The 17325-nt window shown below is 32.7% G+C and overlaps 1 protein-coding gene across 1 annotated transcript in view; it reads right to left on the bottom strand.

Moving 5' to 3' along the window:
• Positions 1 to 17325, bottom strand: part of dysc (whirlin protein dyschronic) — an 832089-nt gene that overhangs the window by 483852 nt on the left and 330912 nt on the right. Inside the window, exon 10 of the mRNA XM_072538906.1 lies at positions 5080 to 5195. Within this exon, the coding sequence (XP_072395007.1) occupies positions 5080 to 5195 (116 nt within the window). The remainder of the gene's footprint in view (positions 1 to 5079; positions 5196 to 17325) is intronic.

The raw sequence follows: 17325 nt of genomic DNA, 5'->3' as shown, positions 1-17325 counted from the left end.
ATGCTCTAACCATCGAGGAATTACGCTCCTAAATGCAGCGTATAAAATATTCTTCAATATACTATGCCATCGTATGACACCATATGCAGAACGAATAATAGGACAATACCAGGCTGGTTTCAGAGGTGGTAAATCAACAATTCATCAGATTTCAACCCTAAGACAAATTCTAGAGAAAACACTGGAATACGGTGTAGACACGCACCACATATTTATAGACTACAAGGCAGCCTACGACTCTGTAAATAGAAGAGAATTGTTTAGAGCAATGATAGACCTAGGAGTACCAAATCAGTTGGTAAGTCTAACCAAACTAACCCTTGAAAAAGTTGAATGCAAAGTACGAATCCAGGGGGAACTCTCTAAACCTTTTAAAACAAATAACGGGTTACGTCAGGGAGACCCACTCTCCTGTATACTATTCAATCTAGCTCTGGAAAAAGTAATACGTACGTCACAAATCACAACTACCGGTTCAATATATAACAAATCTGTGCAAATCCTAGCATATGCTGATGATATCAATATTGTTGGGAGAACGGAAAACGCAGCACGAGAGGCGTACGTAGCACTAAAGGAAGCGGCTACAAAAATGGGTTTAATAATAAACACCAATAAAACAAAATACATGAAAATAGGTACGCAACCACAAAACTACGGTCACTTGTTATAGAAAACGACGTCATCGAAGCAGTTAACGAATTTGTATACCTGGGAACGCTCGTCAATACTGAAAATGACACTATCGCAGAGATAAACCGCAGAATTTGCACGGCTAATAGATGCTATTTTGGGCTTAATCTCCTTGTTAAATCTACAGTTATATCAAGAAATACAAAAGTCAAACTCTACAAAACAATAATACGCCCAGTCCTAACATATGGTTCAGAAACCTGGACTTTAACAAAAAGCAATGAAAACATGTTAGGATGTTTCGAAAGAAAAATACTAAGGCGAATCTATGGAGCGGTAAATGAAAATGGTGTCTGGAGAAGACGATACAACTTCGAACTCTATAGAATATACCAGGAACCAGATATCGTAAAACATTAAGATAGGACGTCTGAGGTGGGTAGGCCATGTAATGCGGATGGAGCAAACCGACCCAGCTAGAAAAACGCTCCATGATAGACCTATTGGTCAAAGAAGAAGAGGAAGACCCAGAACAAGATTCCTAGATAACATAGATCAAGATATGAGAAATATGGAAATACGTGCTTGGCGGCGGAAGGCGATGGATAGGGACGACTGGAAAAAAATTCTTAAGGAGGCTAGGACCCACACAGGGTTGTAAAGCCAAAATGATGATGATGATGAGATCTCGATTATTTTATATAACGCTTTATTTGTGGATTTAGACGAAACGTGGATTTTTGCTAAAGGTGACTAGGAAAGAAACATTCTATTGCATGCAGGTGAAATACACAGTTTTAGTAATGGAGCGGATTTTGTGTTTCCTTCATAATCCAAATCGGCTGATTATAACGATAACATGAATACAGATATGTTTGTGAAATGGTTAAAAAAATGCTTCCAAGTTTACATGAAATATCTTTTATAGTTTTGGATAATGTCCCATACTATTCAAAAATTTTAAATAAGCAACCAACAAATTCCTGGACAGTATGTAAAATACTAAATTAAAAATGATTAACGAATAAAAATATTTCATTTACTCAGGATTCTTTAAAGCTACCTACTACAGTTATCCAAAAAGAAAGAAAACTGAAAATATTTATAGTAGGTATACAAGATTTTACATACTTTTGAACATGATGTGTTAAGACTGCCCCTTTACGATTATGAGTTGATTTCCATTAAACATATTGGGGAATATGCAAAAATTACTACGATAAATACAGGGTGTTTCAAAAAGCTATGTCATAAATTAAATCACGCATTCCGGCGACAAAAATAAATTAATTGAATCCAACTTACCTTAGTACAAAAGTGTACACAAAAAAAGTTACAGTCCTTTGAAGTTACAAAATAAAAATTGTTTTTTTGCATTATCGGCTAAACTACTTGACATTTTGTAATAAAAATGGACACGTTACCTTCTTGTTCTAAAAGCATTTTTCATAAAAAAGAAACAACAAAATCTAAGCGCACAAAAAAATTTTAAGAGGATTGTGCAGCCCTAAATCCCACAAACTTTTGAGTACGTTCAAATCAAATAAATTTTGTGGCATCATTAGTTTAACACATTATTTTTAAAATTTTTTTGCCTCATCACTTTTTTTTAAAAAACAGTTTTTATTGAAATACGGCCCTTTTCATTAACCTTTAAAAAATTACGTGCATCTAAATAAATGGCTTAAATGAATTAACAAGTACAAAGAATGTCTATAACCTCTATAAATAAGATATTACAATAAATGTTCAAAATGACCCCATTTTCTTCAATACACATTCGGTATAGTTTTAATAGGGAAAACCGAATGCGCTGAAAAATCATATTTTTCTGACGAAATTGATTTGCAGCTTCAATTATCCTAACCCTTAATTGTTGTTCGTCCTCTATTGTAACAGAATACACTTTCTCTTTCATAAACCCCCAAAACCAAAAGTCCATGGGGTTAAGACCTGAACTTCTGGGTGGCCAAGAAGTAGGTGCGTCACGACCCCTTCCAATCCACCGACCAGGATACTGCATGCAATTGTATTCTCCGACTTCATTACTGTAATGCGGTGGAGCGCCATCTTGTAGAAACCACATTTTGCCTTATTGCAATATTCACTTCTTCCAAATACTCTTGTAAATCATTTGCCAAGAACTGCAAATAATTATCACCATTTAAATTGTTGGGAAGAAATACTGGGCCTATTAGATTGTTATCCACAATTCCTGCCCAAACATTAACTTTGAAAGTCCTTTGGTGATGAGTCGTTTTTTTTTTTTTGGCGTGAGGATTTTCGTCGGCCCAAATGTGCTCTTTATGATAGTTTATTATTTCATTTCTACTGTAGGTAGCTTAGAAGGTGGCTTACCTTCTACTCTTGAGGTTGGAATGTACCCGTTTCTGCTAAATGCTGAAATTACTGCTCTACGGACACATATCACACACTAACTCGTCGGACATATTAGAGATAGCGCTGGAAAATAATGTCCACTTTCTGTGCCTTTCCAGAAACACATCTCATTACTTACAGCCTCTCGACCGATCGTTTTTCAAACCATTGACAGCCTATTACTGAAGTGCACCTATCGAATGGGGAAATGCAAAACCTGTAAAGAAGATAGAACGTGGCACTTTGGTCAACTTCTGCAGAAAGCATGGTCTCAAGCTGCAACAATGTCTACGAGTTCGGCAGACTTCTGGGCCTGCGATATGTTCGCATTCGCACCCTCCTCTATTCTTGATTACGCTTACATACAAGGAGCCCTGGAGTCCAACTTTATGGACAAGGACAACACAAGAAATAGCTCAGCCTGGGATCCTGAACCCAGAACATCTAGTTCACTCTCACTTCATACCCCAAAGAAGAATCCTACTTGTCATAAAACCACAGAAGTAACTCCTACGAAACTCCTACAAATTGTGTCACCACAAACAGCATGCTCAACTTTTGACAACGTCTGAAAATATAGAAGCTAAGAAATCCAAACAATCAATCATTTCAAAGGTAAAGAAAACATTCAAGCTTCGAAAGCCAGCAAAAAAGAAGATCTTACTAGGAGAAGAATTGCCATCATCATCTGGAGGCGAGTGGGACGAAAAATCCTCCAATGATGAAATTGTAGATAAGGAAGATTTCCTCCAATGTGTAGAAAGTTTTGACGTCGACGACTACGTATTGGTTAAGTTTCCAGGAAAGATCAAATCATTATGTGGGCGTAGTCATCAGTATCAATAATTATGGCGTAGAAATTAACTTTATAAAGAAAGAAAAGTTTCAGTTCGTCTTTCCATTAGCCAAAAACATTTGCATTGTCAAAATGGAACAAATTAAGAAAATTATGCCAAAACCTAAAGTTCCTCGTGGACACTTCAATTTTGTTGTTAAATTCCGTAACACTATGTCAGTTGTGTAGACAGTTTTATTTAACCCAATTGCATTAAAAGTTGAAAAGTTTTTATTTTTGGTTTACATGTAATTTCTCATAAGCCATATTCCCATCATCCACCATCGAGGATATGACGCGAAAGTTGACTTTTTTTATTTTTTAAATATTATAGTAGTTCTTATAGTAAGATTTAGCTGGAATTTATGCTGTGAGTTCCTGATAATCCTAGGTACCATAAAAACTAATCATGTTATTATCGGTATTACCATTTGAGATCTGGCAAAATCTTTCATATAACAATTTTTTTATGAGAACATACAATTTTTCATCATCGCTCCAGCTAAAATGTAATAATTGCTTATAAGAACAATATTTGTAGTAATTTTCAATATACATATAATGTTACATTTCGAGATTTCTTGTTTTTTTTTAATAATTTAAAAATATTTTCCGTCGACCGTCCATTTATGATTAAATTTAACACCCTCAAAATCGTTGATTAATGACCCCTATTAATGAATGATTTTCTATTAATGAACGATTTTATTATAGGCAACACAACATACATTGCTTGTATAAATTAATTTAACCACATTTAACGCTCTGTGATTGGCAGTGTCCTGTGGTGTAGGCAACCAAACATATACCTATATATTATATTCCCACTAAAAAATTATTTAAAATGAAGTAGCCGCTGTAAGTAGGCTGTCTGTCATTGTATGTCATTATTTATCGTTAAGTAAATAAAAATTTAAACTAAGATACTTTTATTTCTGAAAAGTACGGTCGACGGAAAAATTTTGTAACGAACTCGTGAATTAAAATGGCGATTAACAATCTCGAACATTAACGCGCTCGCTTCGCTCACGCGTTAAAATATCTCAATTGTTAATCGCCCTTGTTAATACACTTGTTGGTTAAATAACTATTAATTGCAACTAAATATGTCACTTATTTCTAGGCAGAAAGACAATCGAAATCGGATTTTGTTTATTTCTGGACGAACAAAAGTTCAAGAATAATAGAGGAACAGGATGTCTTTTGTAAGTGCAAAACCTTTCCGCATTTACCTGGATAGATTTTTATCAGCAATTCCCATTCCTAAACCAGAATCCTCACTTGGTGAGCGATGGTAGTCACCTTCATTTTGTATATTTATACTGGGTGGTTGCACCTCACCGTATTCCTAAATAAAGACATGAAAAAATGAAGAAATGGTAAATCCCTTCCTTTATTTATTGGTGTTTTAGATTAAAGTATGAGTTTAAAAATGCATTCCACAAATTTATTGGTATTAGAGAATTTAATGTAGATTAACGAACAAAGAGATAATATTCTTAAAATTTGTGGACATTCTGTATCTACGTGTAAAATGTGAAAATAGTCGTTTTGCAGAATCGAAAGAAGCACACTTAAACTTCTATATATTCTATGTGATAGTGTCTATTATTTATAAAAAACAAAAACATTAAATGTATATATTTATAATGGAGATATTTCAAATTTCTTTGAAGTGTCTGTAACCGAAGCATACTTAAACTATGAGCATCAAAGTGCTCATGGGCATACGTAAATACACAAACCGTCGCTAATTAGATACTGTACCTCATTGATTGTAATAATATATTAAGAAGTACTAACGACTGTTATTATTAAAGGAATTTATCACATGAAGCGTAGATGCGTGTCGTAAATGTCCGAAGTGATTGTTAGTTGTTGTTATATGCGAATAAATCACAATGCTTTGTCAATGAATTTTTAAAAATATTGGTAGATGTCTAACGTAATATTTTCCGAAATCAACAAAGCTTATTTATTTATATTAAAAGTAAAATTGATTGCAGTACAATTATACTTAATTTATGCTTAGGTTTTACAGGGACTTAGTTTCCTAGTGAATCTTAGGTTATGTTCTTTATTTCTGTTTTTTTCTCATTTAGTAAATATTTTTTTGTTTTTGCTTGTTTTACGACCTTGTCTAATATAAGATTACATATAAGTGGGCTCAATGAATCTCCTTGTCTGATTCCAATCGGTTCAGTCGTTTCTGTTTGACCTTTTATTTTGGTTTTGTTTCTTGCGTATATGTTCTCTATTATTTTTATGATATCCATGGAATCTGGTAAACAAAACATAAGCTTTTTTATTATATTGTATAGATTTCTCTACTATTTGCCTGACTAAGAACACGGTATCGTTACATTGTTGATCTTCCGATGCGGAAGCGTTGTTGTTCGACTGATATACTTATTTTATCTAACAACTATACACTATAGCTTTCATACAACACTATGCTCTGCTTTTACACTACTTTATACTAACACTTTATACTAACTCAAATGGTTTTCTTTGTTAAAGTCTTTTTTCTAAACCAGTGCTATCGAGGAACTGGACGACTCGACGTTTACATGACTATATAGTCATGAAAACTTTATTATGTAGTATATTTATTTTTCATAGTATTGAAAACTTTACATCTTTCATGTCAAGGTCCTTGCAGAAGTCAACTTTTCTGACGTACCAAGGATCATCAACGATGTTCATTAATACTTTATTTTGGAATCTCTGGATAATCTGGATATTACTTGAATTGTCACAGCCCCATAAGTTAGCAACCTTACGTGCATAGTGGTTTCAGTATTTGTTTGTATAACAGTTGTTGGTATGTATGAACAGTGTTGAATATCTTTCCGGCAGTCAATATATTTTCTTGTAATAAATACCTAGTTCTTCCGTTTTCTTTTTAATATTGACTTTCCGGCAAAGTCTTGCATTGGTTGTGATACCTAAGTATTTTGCAAAAGATGCATATGGTACTTCGGCATTATTCATTCTAATTGAAATGTTTGGATTTTTTATTCATAAAATTAACGTGAATTGATTTAGATTGATTTAGTTTAGTTCTATAGTTTTTAGACCAATTATGGATTTTATTTATTGATAGCATCATCTGTAAAGGTGACCGGACCTAATACGCTTCAATGAGACACTCTTATTTTGATTTTTTTTAGATCTGTGTACACGTCTTCTTGTTTAATTCTGAAATATCTGTCAGATATGTAAGACTGCAAAATTTATAAATATTGCTTTAGCATAAGAATTTTGAGTTTGTAGATTAAATCTTCATGTCGTAATTTGTCGAAAGCCTTAAAAAGGCCCTAAAGATTGGTCTCATGGTCGTTGTGTAGATTTTCTTTTTTGTGTTTCGGCTTATCTTTTTATTTCTAAACATTTTTTTATTTTTATAGAACGCTGTATTTTCCGCTTAAATTCTTTTTGTCTTATCTACACATTAATTTCTTCTGTTTGACTAATACTCCCAAATATTTGAACGTTTCAACCTGTTTAAAGCTGAGTGCGTCTATTGTCAGTTCTGTCACTTGTGTCTTTTTTTTTCTTACTTACGTTCATGTATTTTGTTTTATTTTCATTTATTTCCAGTCCTCTGAGTTTGGCTTCGTTTTCTTTTTCTTGAAAGGTTTTCTTTAATGTCCTTTGATCTATTGCTACTATGGTTATCGTCCGCATATCCTATTATTTGTACTGAATTATTGTTTATAGTCCCTGCATTTGACAGCTTTTTTATTATCTTGTCTAGTGATAAAGTAAATAGTACCATTGAGAACTCATCTTGTCTTATACCATTTTTTATTTTTATTATCTCTGTTCTCTCTCTTCCGATGTCTATTGTTGCTTAGGAATCTCGCATGGTCATTTCTATCATTCTTATAATTTTATTTGGTATTTTACTCACTTGAAAGTCTTGGATCATTTTTCTTCCTTTTCTGACATAGTACTGGTAATTTATGCTTTGTTATGTGTATATTGTTAGTCTGTTTCTAATTATACCAGTCATTACTTTATATGTTACATTAAGTAAATTAATTGCTCAGTAGTTTTTACATAATCTATGGTCTTCTTGATTTGGGATTATCACTATAATTCCCTTCTTACATTTTTTGGGCATTATTTCTTTACTCTCTTTTGCATGTCTCACAAAACAGGAAAACAAAAAAGATATATCGATGGAACGCAACCGTATATACGTATATCTGACTATTGGTCGTGTTCACTACGGTGCAGCCCAGTTAGAAAAGAAACATGTTAACTTGGGAAAGGATCACTAGAGGAGCAATGCGACCAATTTGTGGCATTAGAGTTAGAAGAAGGTTGATGGTTTTCAGGGCAACAACTAACAATAACCATGGAGGAAGCTACAGCTACCTGGGTAAAAAAAAGGCCAAACGTTAAACGTTTAAAACACAAGGAAAAGGTTAATGCTAAAAACGTTTTTTTTTATTGTTATTTTTACATTTGAAGTAATTTTAATTTTTTTATGGTATGGCTGTAACGAACGTGCTTCAGACAATTTAATCTTGACATTCAATATTTTACATATTTCAGTGTCAGTTTTTATTTGTGAAATCTTTTAATTTCTGTGAGTGTTTTTAAATATATTTATACGCCATTTTTGTACTGTTCAAATTGTTTTACAGTGTACTCCTGATGAAGCTATCAAATAAATAGCGAAATAATAATAATAATATTATTAATAATAAATGTCTTTATTAACAAACAAATTAATTTTCCTTTACAATAAAATATTATATCAGTAGGGCGAGATTCAGTTTGTATATACCACTTTGATTGATTATACCACTGTGTAACAGCAGCATACAACTGCTCTTCCACCTAACCCCCCGTATTTTACAATGAAACGTAAAAATATTACATATTAAATTTATAAATTATAAACTACTTATTTTTTTTAATTCTTAAATTTTTAAATTACTGTTCAGCTAACAACTGCTCATAAATTAATCTCTTGAACTTGACACTAGACAGATTTTTAATATTGGAACTCTCTCTTGAATGATTTTATGGTAAAAACATAAAGCATGAAGTTTCCGACGATTCTTCATATTTAGCCACTTGACTACGGTGAAAACATGACTTATCTTTTGAAATTTCCTGATGCCAAAAATCAAACGCAAACAAGAATTTTGCAATTTCTGTATTCTCCATGAATCAAATTCAGTGAGACACGCATTGTAAAGTACGTCATTATAATTTAATTTTGATAATACCAGAGCATTACATAATAATGACTTTGTGGCTCTACTTAATAAATTACGGCTTTGATACGGTAATTTTAAAACGACGTAAGCTCTTTGTAAACAAATACTTACATGATATGTAAACCTTAAATCTTCGTCGAACCAAACCCCTAGGCTTTTAATGTTTTTGCTAAAAATTAAATTTTGTTTTCCTAAGATAATTCGAGTGGCATAATTCTCTAAACATATTTTCCTATGGAGATTCCTCCCAAAAATGATACCCTGAGTTTTTGAAGTATTCAATTTTAAACAATGATTTTGAGAATAAATCTGCAGATAAAGAAGATCATGATTTATTGCATTTACTGCTTGATCACACTCATTTGGATAAAATGGCATATAGAGTTGGGTATCGTTTGTTAATAATAATGTCGAGTTTCTTAGAAAAAACAAAGATTTTAATTAGAGACCGCTTTACCTGATAATTCCTACGTATTTATAAATTATTTTTTGGTCGATTATATAAAGAGGTATTCGCCTAGCCAATGCTATTATTTGTCCTTCCCCTTCTTTTTCGTTTCTTGGATAGTAAAGGAACCAGTAAAGTGCAAACTTGAGATTAGAAAGCAGACAATAGAACAAGTAATTAAATTTAAATATCTGGGAATAAATTTCTTGAGCGATAATAACATTGAAGAGAAGTAAGGAACACATAGCAAAAGCAGACAGGGCAGCAGGATGTATTAACGACACAACAAGGAGAAACAGACACTTAAAAATGAAAACGAGAATATACAAGCCTGTAATCTGTCCTGTCATGACATATACTGCAGAAGACCTGACACAATCACAGCAAGACATTTGGAGAATCCTAATAGTCCCATGTCAGTCCTATGGCAGAGAACAGAGTACTTAGAACTCGGGGTAAAACGCCAATTGGAAGAAGCACAGGTCGTGTCAGCCATATTGGTGCAAAAATAAGACAATCGATGCAAAGTATGCCTCGTCCTTTGCCAGCTGTTATTAGGTACAAGAGGAGAGTATACTTCGCAAAGAAAATTTCTTTTGTTAAAACGTTATCAGATTATTGTTAATTTGCTTTACTTAGCATGTCAAAATAAAACTGTTTCTTCTCATTATAAAACATTGTACTTTCAATGAACTTTGTTCATTGTACTTGTTTCGTGTTTAATTGTGCATTGAACATTGTACTTTCAATGAACTTTGAGCAAAAACTTTTCCAAGCAAGAGTTGATAAACTAGTGTTAACAGAACAGAACTATTATTTATAACTGAAAAAAAATCTAAAAATAATTTTAAATTATTGGACGAACCAAATTTTATGCTTTGCAGTGTATTATTATATATAAGCTCATTTATCTGACACTGAGACTTCAAATTCAAATCAAAGAAATGAATACTATTAACTATTATAATAAAGAATTAACGGTATTCATATAATATATTATAATAAATTTAAATTTATAAACTGAATAAAAAAAATTATTTTTGATTATTATCGGGTGGGTCTTCTTTTGTGGCGTCAGGCAATTGCCAACAAACGGTTGCGATATCGTTTGATGGCAAGTGGATTATAATCAACGATCATATCCCGGTATCATCATCCGCCACAGTGGATCAGTTAAGACCCTACTGAAGACAAATTAAAAAACAGGAGTTAAGTGTATTTTTGGAGAATTTCAACAATTAATAGTACGCAACGTAAATGCTGCCACCTATTAGAAGGATGCCAAAACTATCACGAACAAGGAGAAATCGTCTACAAAATTTGAGACATTTGTATTAACCAGAAGGTGGCCATACATGTAAAAATCAAAATAAATTTATATTTTTGAGATTAAAGATATTTAAAAAATTACAAAAACTGAAAATACTTACTAAATAATATGAATATAATATTCAATTCTTATTGTTTAACTTTATTTTTCGATATCTATTAGAAATGGTAATATCGATTTCGTGTATTTATTCAGTCGTATCACTTCCGTAGTGTATGGCCGTCTAAATAGTAAAGGACTTAGACCGGCCAAGGTCGACAACTGTTAAGTTGATTGCCTAACATGTTGGCGCAATAAATCTTACAATAAAATACTACCATCGAGTGTGTAAAATATTAGTGGATAAAGTATTTATAATTAAAATTGTATGGTCCACTCGTAATAAATTACGCCAGATTATCTAAAAATTTCAAGAGTTTTTTAGAATCAACTTTTTTTCTTTTTTGTTAATTAATTTTTGTTTTCGCATCGCAGGTTTAATATTCGTAGAGGAGATTAACGTAATAGTTGTATTAAAATGTATTAACTACAAATTATGCATGTTAATATAAAAGCTTTGGAAGTAAACTACATAAGAGAACGATAAACATGCAGTATCGAATGATGTGTTTTTCTTTGTTCATTCAATTCCAGTCGTAAATAGTTATTCTGTTTTTCTCATTTATTTACTATTAATAATTTCAGTCTATTTTTAATTTTTTTTATATCGGTTTTGTCTTTCTTTACTTTTGTTTTTTATCCATGTTTCAGCATCTGATTCCCACGCTTTTGTCTTTAAAAGCTTCCATATATAAAATAATAAAAATGAAACGAAACAAATGTTAGATATTATTACGAAATTACGATATTAAATGGGAATAGTATTAACAGCAAGATAAATCAAGTACGAATAGCTAAATTCTATATTTTAATAAGTATATATAAAAAAATATCGACTTCATCCCTAAATTTATTAATATTTAAAAGTTTATATTGATGGTTATTTCACAATCACATAGTTTAGTTAAATAAATGCTCAGATATTTTATATAGCTATAGTTTAATTTTGCAAATATTTTCATCAAGTTGACTCAAAAAATATTTGTACTGCCTACCAAATTCCAATAATGAATCAAATAGGTATAATGAACATTCATCAGTACATGTACATACCTCTACCACATTATAGACATTTGCAAAATGTATATTGGATTATTTACGACCAATAACAGAAAAATAAACTAGTGAATTTTAAATTACTTTTTAAAAAAACAAACTGATATTGGACATATTGGAATTGTACAAAACGTTTATACTGACATTTACCATTTACCTGTGGTTCCATCTAGTACTTATATTTCTTAGTAACGATGTATAAACTGAGACGAACAGAGTCGGACTAAGGACACTTTCTTGTCTTAATTATTCAGTAGTTATAAATTTAGATTGTCGAATATTTTTGTTGTAAGTGATTTTTTGTAAATGTATATACTGGCTATATTACTAAACAATAATTTGTTATCAATTATCGTTTGACTTAAACTGTTTTTTTAACTGTTAATACTGATAATATATTTTAAGTAAGTATCTTGGGGAAAAGTGGGGTAAAATGATTTTCCAACATATTTCTCATAATTTTCATAAAACCGCCTTTTAGCTTTCTTTATTATATTCAGTACGTACTACTAGCGCAACTTATGTACGACGTTGTGAAGATGTTCGAAGCATTTTAGGCTATTTTTAACATAACCTATAAAGACACATGTAATATTGCTAATAAAAGTTTTTAGGCGTTTTAATTAAGGTAACTAAATTTTTGTAATAGACTTTCAAAAGGCATTTTTCTGTTTATTTCATATATGTTGGAATTTCTTTAATTATCAGAAGTCACCCATGTAAATTAGTTTTCATATTTATCCCTAGAACCACACGATTACGTCGGATCCGACATCGAGTCTGACATTTTGTGCGTATAAGGTAGTGGGGTGGGGGCGTCTACTGCCGTCTAGTACCCGCCTAAGTAGTTGTTCTCTTGATGCCCACGACGAAGTAAGGTGAGTCAAACGTTTTTCGTTCGGATTTTATTACGCGTTGATGTCGGATACGACGTTACCGTGTGGTTTACGTAATATTTTTTTTTTAGAAAATGGAATTTAATCGAAGATATTTATCTAAAAAGGAAATTTTGGAAGAAATTTCTAAAATAGAAGATGGAGAAAGCGATTCATCCATAGATGGCAGTGTAAGTGAAATTGAGGACAATATTTTATCGGATCATGACTATGAGGATATCGAGTATGTACCCTCTGACTGTGACGAAAATGACGAAGGTATGGACGTGCCTTTAGCAAATGAACCACTAGATGAGAGAAACTTTTTTTGGGTACAGACAATGAAACAATTTGGACTGACATTCCATTGAGTAATATACACTCTCGAACTCCTTCGAGAAATATTATTACCCACCTTCCAGGAGCAAAGGGTAAAGCTAAAGGTCTTACTGACGAAATAAATATTTTTAATCTTTTTATAACAGATGAGATGATTAAACTGATTGTTCAATATACTAATAAAGAATTTGAAAGAAAATCATCGTCAGATACGTCATAATTCAGAACAGTCTTACATATCTTCGACAGATGTTACAGAAATAAAGTCCTTTATTGGCTTGCTATATTTGATATTGACATATATTGACATTGACATTGGATGTGTTTTCTCCAGTTTTTGATCCCAGTTTATTTCGTTGCGTCATGAGTCACGAGCAAAAATCATTTTGAGCTTTTGTTGAGAGTGCTCCGCTTCGATTATGAGATCACGAGGGAACAACGAAGAAGAACAGATAAATTTGCTTCATTCAGAGAATTCTGGAGTTTATTCGAGAGTAATTGCAGAAAAATTACACTCCATCGGAGTATATAACCGTGGATGAGACTTTGTTAAGCTTTAGGGGAAGATGCCCGTTTAAAATGTATATACCAAGTAAATCAGATAAGTATGGACTCAAAATTATTTCTCTTTGTGACGCAAGAACATTCTATTTCTCCCTAAGGAATTCCTTACGTTGGCAAAGAGAACAGACCACAAAGTGACCTGCTGTTATCAACTCAATATGTTCTTAAGCTGGTAGAACCCTTCAAGAACTCAAACAGAAACGTTACCACCGACAACTGGTTTTCATCTTGTCAACTGTCTGAGGAACTTAGGAAAAATAATCTAACTTTAGTAGGCACCCTTCGAAAAAATAAGAGGGAGATTCCTAAATCCTTTATTGATACAAAAGCGATTCCTACTGAGTCATCACGATTTTTGTACAGTCCAGATAAAATGTTGGTATCCTATGTACCTAAGAAAAATAAAAATGTAGTTCTGATCTCGTCAATGCATTCTACTGGAGACGTAAATATGTCGAAGGGGGGAGTCGACGTCTTTGATTAGCTCTGTTATTCAAAGACCACCAAAAGAAAATACAACCGATGGCCTATGAGGTACTCTTTCGGAGTTCTTGACGCTGCTGCTGTGAATGCTTTTGTAATTTACAAACTGAATGTAGATACACCTGTTTCGAGATCTCAATTTTTAAAAAACTTATCGCTCGCCTTATCAAAGAATTCAAAATTCGAGAATTCCAGTTGCCCTAAAGACGCAAATATCTATATTGCTGGATAAAGATGTCCCTTCTGCTACAAATATAGCTGCTGACACTCAACAAGGAAGCTAAAAAAGACCAGGATTGTGTGCCTTCTATGATTGGAGAAAGAGAAGGAGCGGATATTACAGTTGTGGCCATTGTAATAGAAGTGTGTGTGGTGAGCACAAACGAATTTTTTGCCATTAGCAATATAATTAATTTTGTAATTTTTTATTTTGTTTAACCGTTTTTGTTGTTTTTTGTTCCATTTTATAACTTGGAATATGAAGAATTGTATTACTTTTGTTTAATTATTTATGTACTTCTAATGTATTTTATAAATTTTTTTGTATATCAAATAAACGTATTTTTCACTAAAATCTATTATGAGTTTGGTTATTTAGTTTACATGTCTGTTTTGTACATTAAAGTAAGTTTTCAATATAAAATAGCGGTAAAATTAGAATGATGTCGTATCCGACGTCACGGTACTAGATATGTCCCAATCATCACCGTGTGGTTCTAGGGTTAATCAGATTTTGAGGTAAAATAGTCCCTCCATGTTGAGGCAAAATGACTCCGAAGATCATTTTACCATTGCTTAGTCTACCAAATAAAGTTTTGAGTTATACAGAAATATTTTTTATAACAATGAAATGTAGGTATATCATCTTTACAGAAATAATGGTTGCTGCTCTTAAGTACTTAGAAAAAAAGGGCCAAAAATCAGATTATATTGGTAACTGAATTTAAAGTAGACTACGTTATGCATCCTATTATGACATACGGAGCAGAAACTCTCACGCCCACAAAAACAACAGCACTAAAAATGCGAGTGGCACAAAGGCGCATGGAAAGATCAATTCTCGGCGTGACAAAAAAGACAAAATAAGAAATCAAGACTTAAGGAAAAGAACAGGTATCAGTGATGTCGTCGAACGTATAGCCAAGCTGAAATGGAATTGGGCAGATCACATAGCGAGACTGAAAGACACAAGATGGACCAGAAAACTAATTGACTGGCGCAAAAGAGAAGACAAACGCAGCAGAGGACGACCACCAACACGCTGGATGGACGACATTGGACGAATATCCAAGAAATGGCAACAAGAAGCACAGAACCGTGAAGAGTGGCGAAAAATGGGAGAGACCTATGTCCAGCAGTGGACAGAAGAGGTTGCATGATGATGATGATGACGTTATGCATAAGGGAGATATTACAAAATTACCGGTACATTATTTTAGGCAACTGATTATTCGGAAAGCCTTGGTCGATTTACTACAACATTGCCCAAAGAATTGGAGACGTACTTAAAGTAGTATGTTTTAAAGATGGAAGACTAACTATTCGGCACTAGGAAAAAAAACAATTGTGAAATAGCCTACGAGCTTGCGAAGAGGAACGATATTAAACACAGGTTTTCTAAATACAAAAAGTCAGCTGAAAGGAATTGCTTTAAAGATTTTCAGAGAGACATTCAGAGAACTCCTGATTCTGCCTCAGCCACCAGAGCGAGAGGTTTTAATAAAGAGGAAGTCGTTAAGTTGTTTCTCTTTTAAATGAAATATAAAATAAAAATAACATCAATCCTATAAGAATATATAATATGGATGTGTCTGATAACCAGACATCACTTAGCAAGTTGCATAAAATTTTAGCACATAAAGGGTGGAAATAGGTTGGTTGCTCAATAAGTGCCGAAAGGAAATAAAATGTCACCGTTATTTCCTGTGCAAATGCTGATTGTCAATTTATTCCTCCAGCAATAATATTTCCTCGCAAACGAAGGAATGAATCAAGGCATCCCATATGGAACACTTTATCTTTACAAATAACCTGGATACATCAAATCTGACACTTTCATTCTTAAAGCATTTTCAACAACATACATAGCATTGATGATCATTCAACCCAAAAGGCTGTCGAAGCTATAGAATACTGTAGAGAAAATGATATTATAATGCTATGGTTTTCGCCATATTGCACGCACGAGATGCAGCTATTGGATGTAGCAGTATTTTTACCTCTTATTTTAATTAGGAAGTTATTTTATGGTTTAAAACAAACCCTGGAAAAGAAGTAACTTTGTATAATACAAAAACAACTTTCCACTGCGTGTTTGCAAAGGCACGCCTTTAAGAAGTACCTGCAAAACATTTTGCAAGAAATTATAGTATACCTCTCCATTTAATGTTATTAAAGTAACAAAGTAATTCACATTAAAACTAATCCAAAAAATAATAGAACAAAACAGAATTTCTCAAGAATGGAGATCAAGCATCCTAATCTCTCTCTTCAAAAAGGGAGACAATTCGGACCAGGAAAATTACAGAGGAATTAATTTATTAAACACAACACTAAAATTTACAACCAAAGTAATAACAAATAAACTGAATGAAATTATAACTATAGCAGAAGAACAACAAGGTTTTAGGTTAAGAGTGTCATGCACCGAAGCTTTATTTATAATGAGACAAGTGCAAGCGAAATCATTAGAATACAACAAACATGCATATCTATCTTTCGTGAACCTTAAGAAGGCATTTGATCGGGTCAAATTAAAGGACGTTTTCCACTTATTGTACGCAAGAGAGATACCTCTAGGAATAATCAAAACGATGGAAAATATCTACCAAAACAGCACAATAAAAGTAAAAGTATAAGAAGAACTAAACGACCCTATTGAAGCTGGCAATGGGATAAGACAGGGAGATTCCCTGAGTCCTCTACTGTTCAACCTGATTAGAGATGAAATAATTTTAAAAGTAGGAATTAAAAACGATACCAAATAGGAGAAAAACAACTTAAAATAATCTTCTATGCAGACGACGCAATACTACTCTCTCAAA

This window comes from Diabrotica undecimpunctata, chromosome 7, assembly GCF_040954645.1.
Source record: "Diabrotica undecimpunctata isolate CICGRU chromosome 7, icDiaUnde3, whole genome shotgun sequence".
NCBI classification, from domain to species: Eukaryota; Metazoa; Arthropoda; class Insecta; order Coleoptera; family Chrysomelidae; genus Diabrotica; species Diabrotica undecimpunctata.
This window is presented reverse-complemented; position numbering and strand designations above follow the sequence as displayed.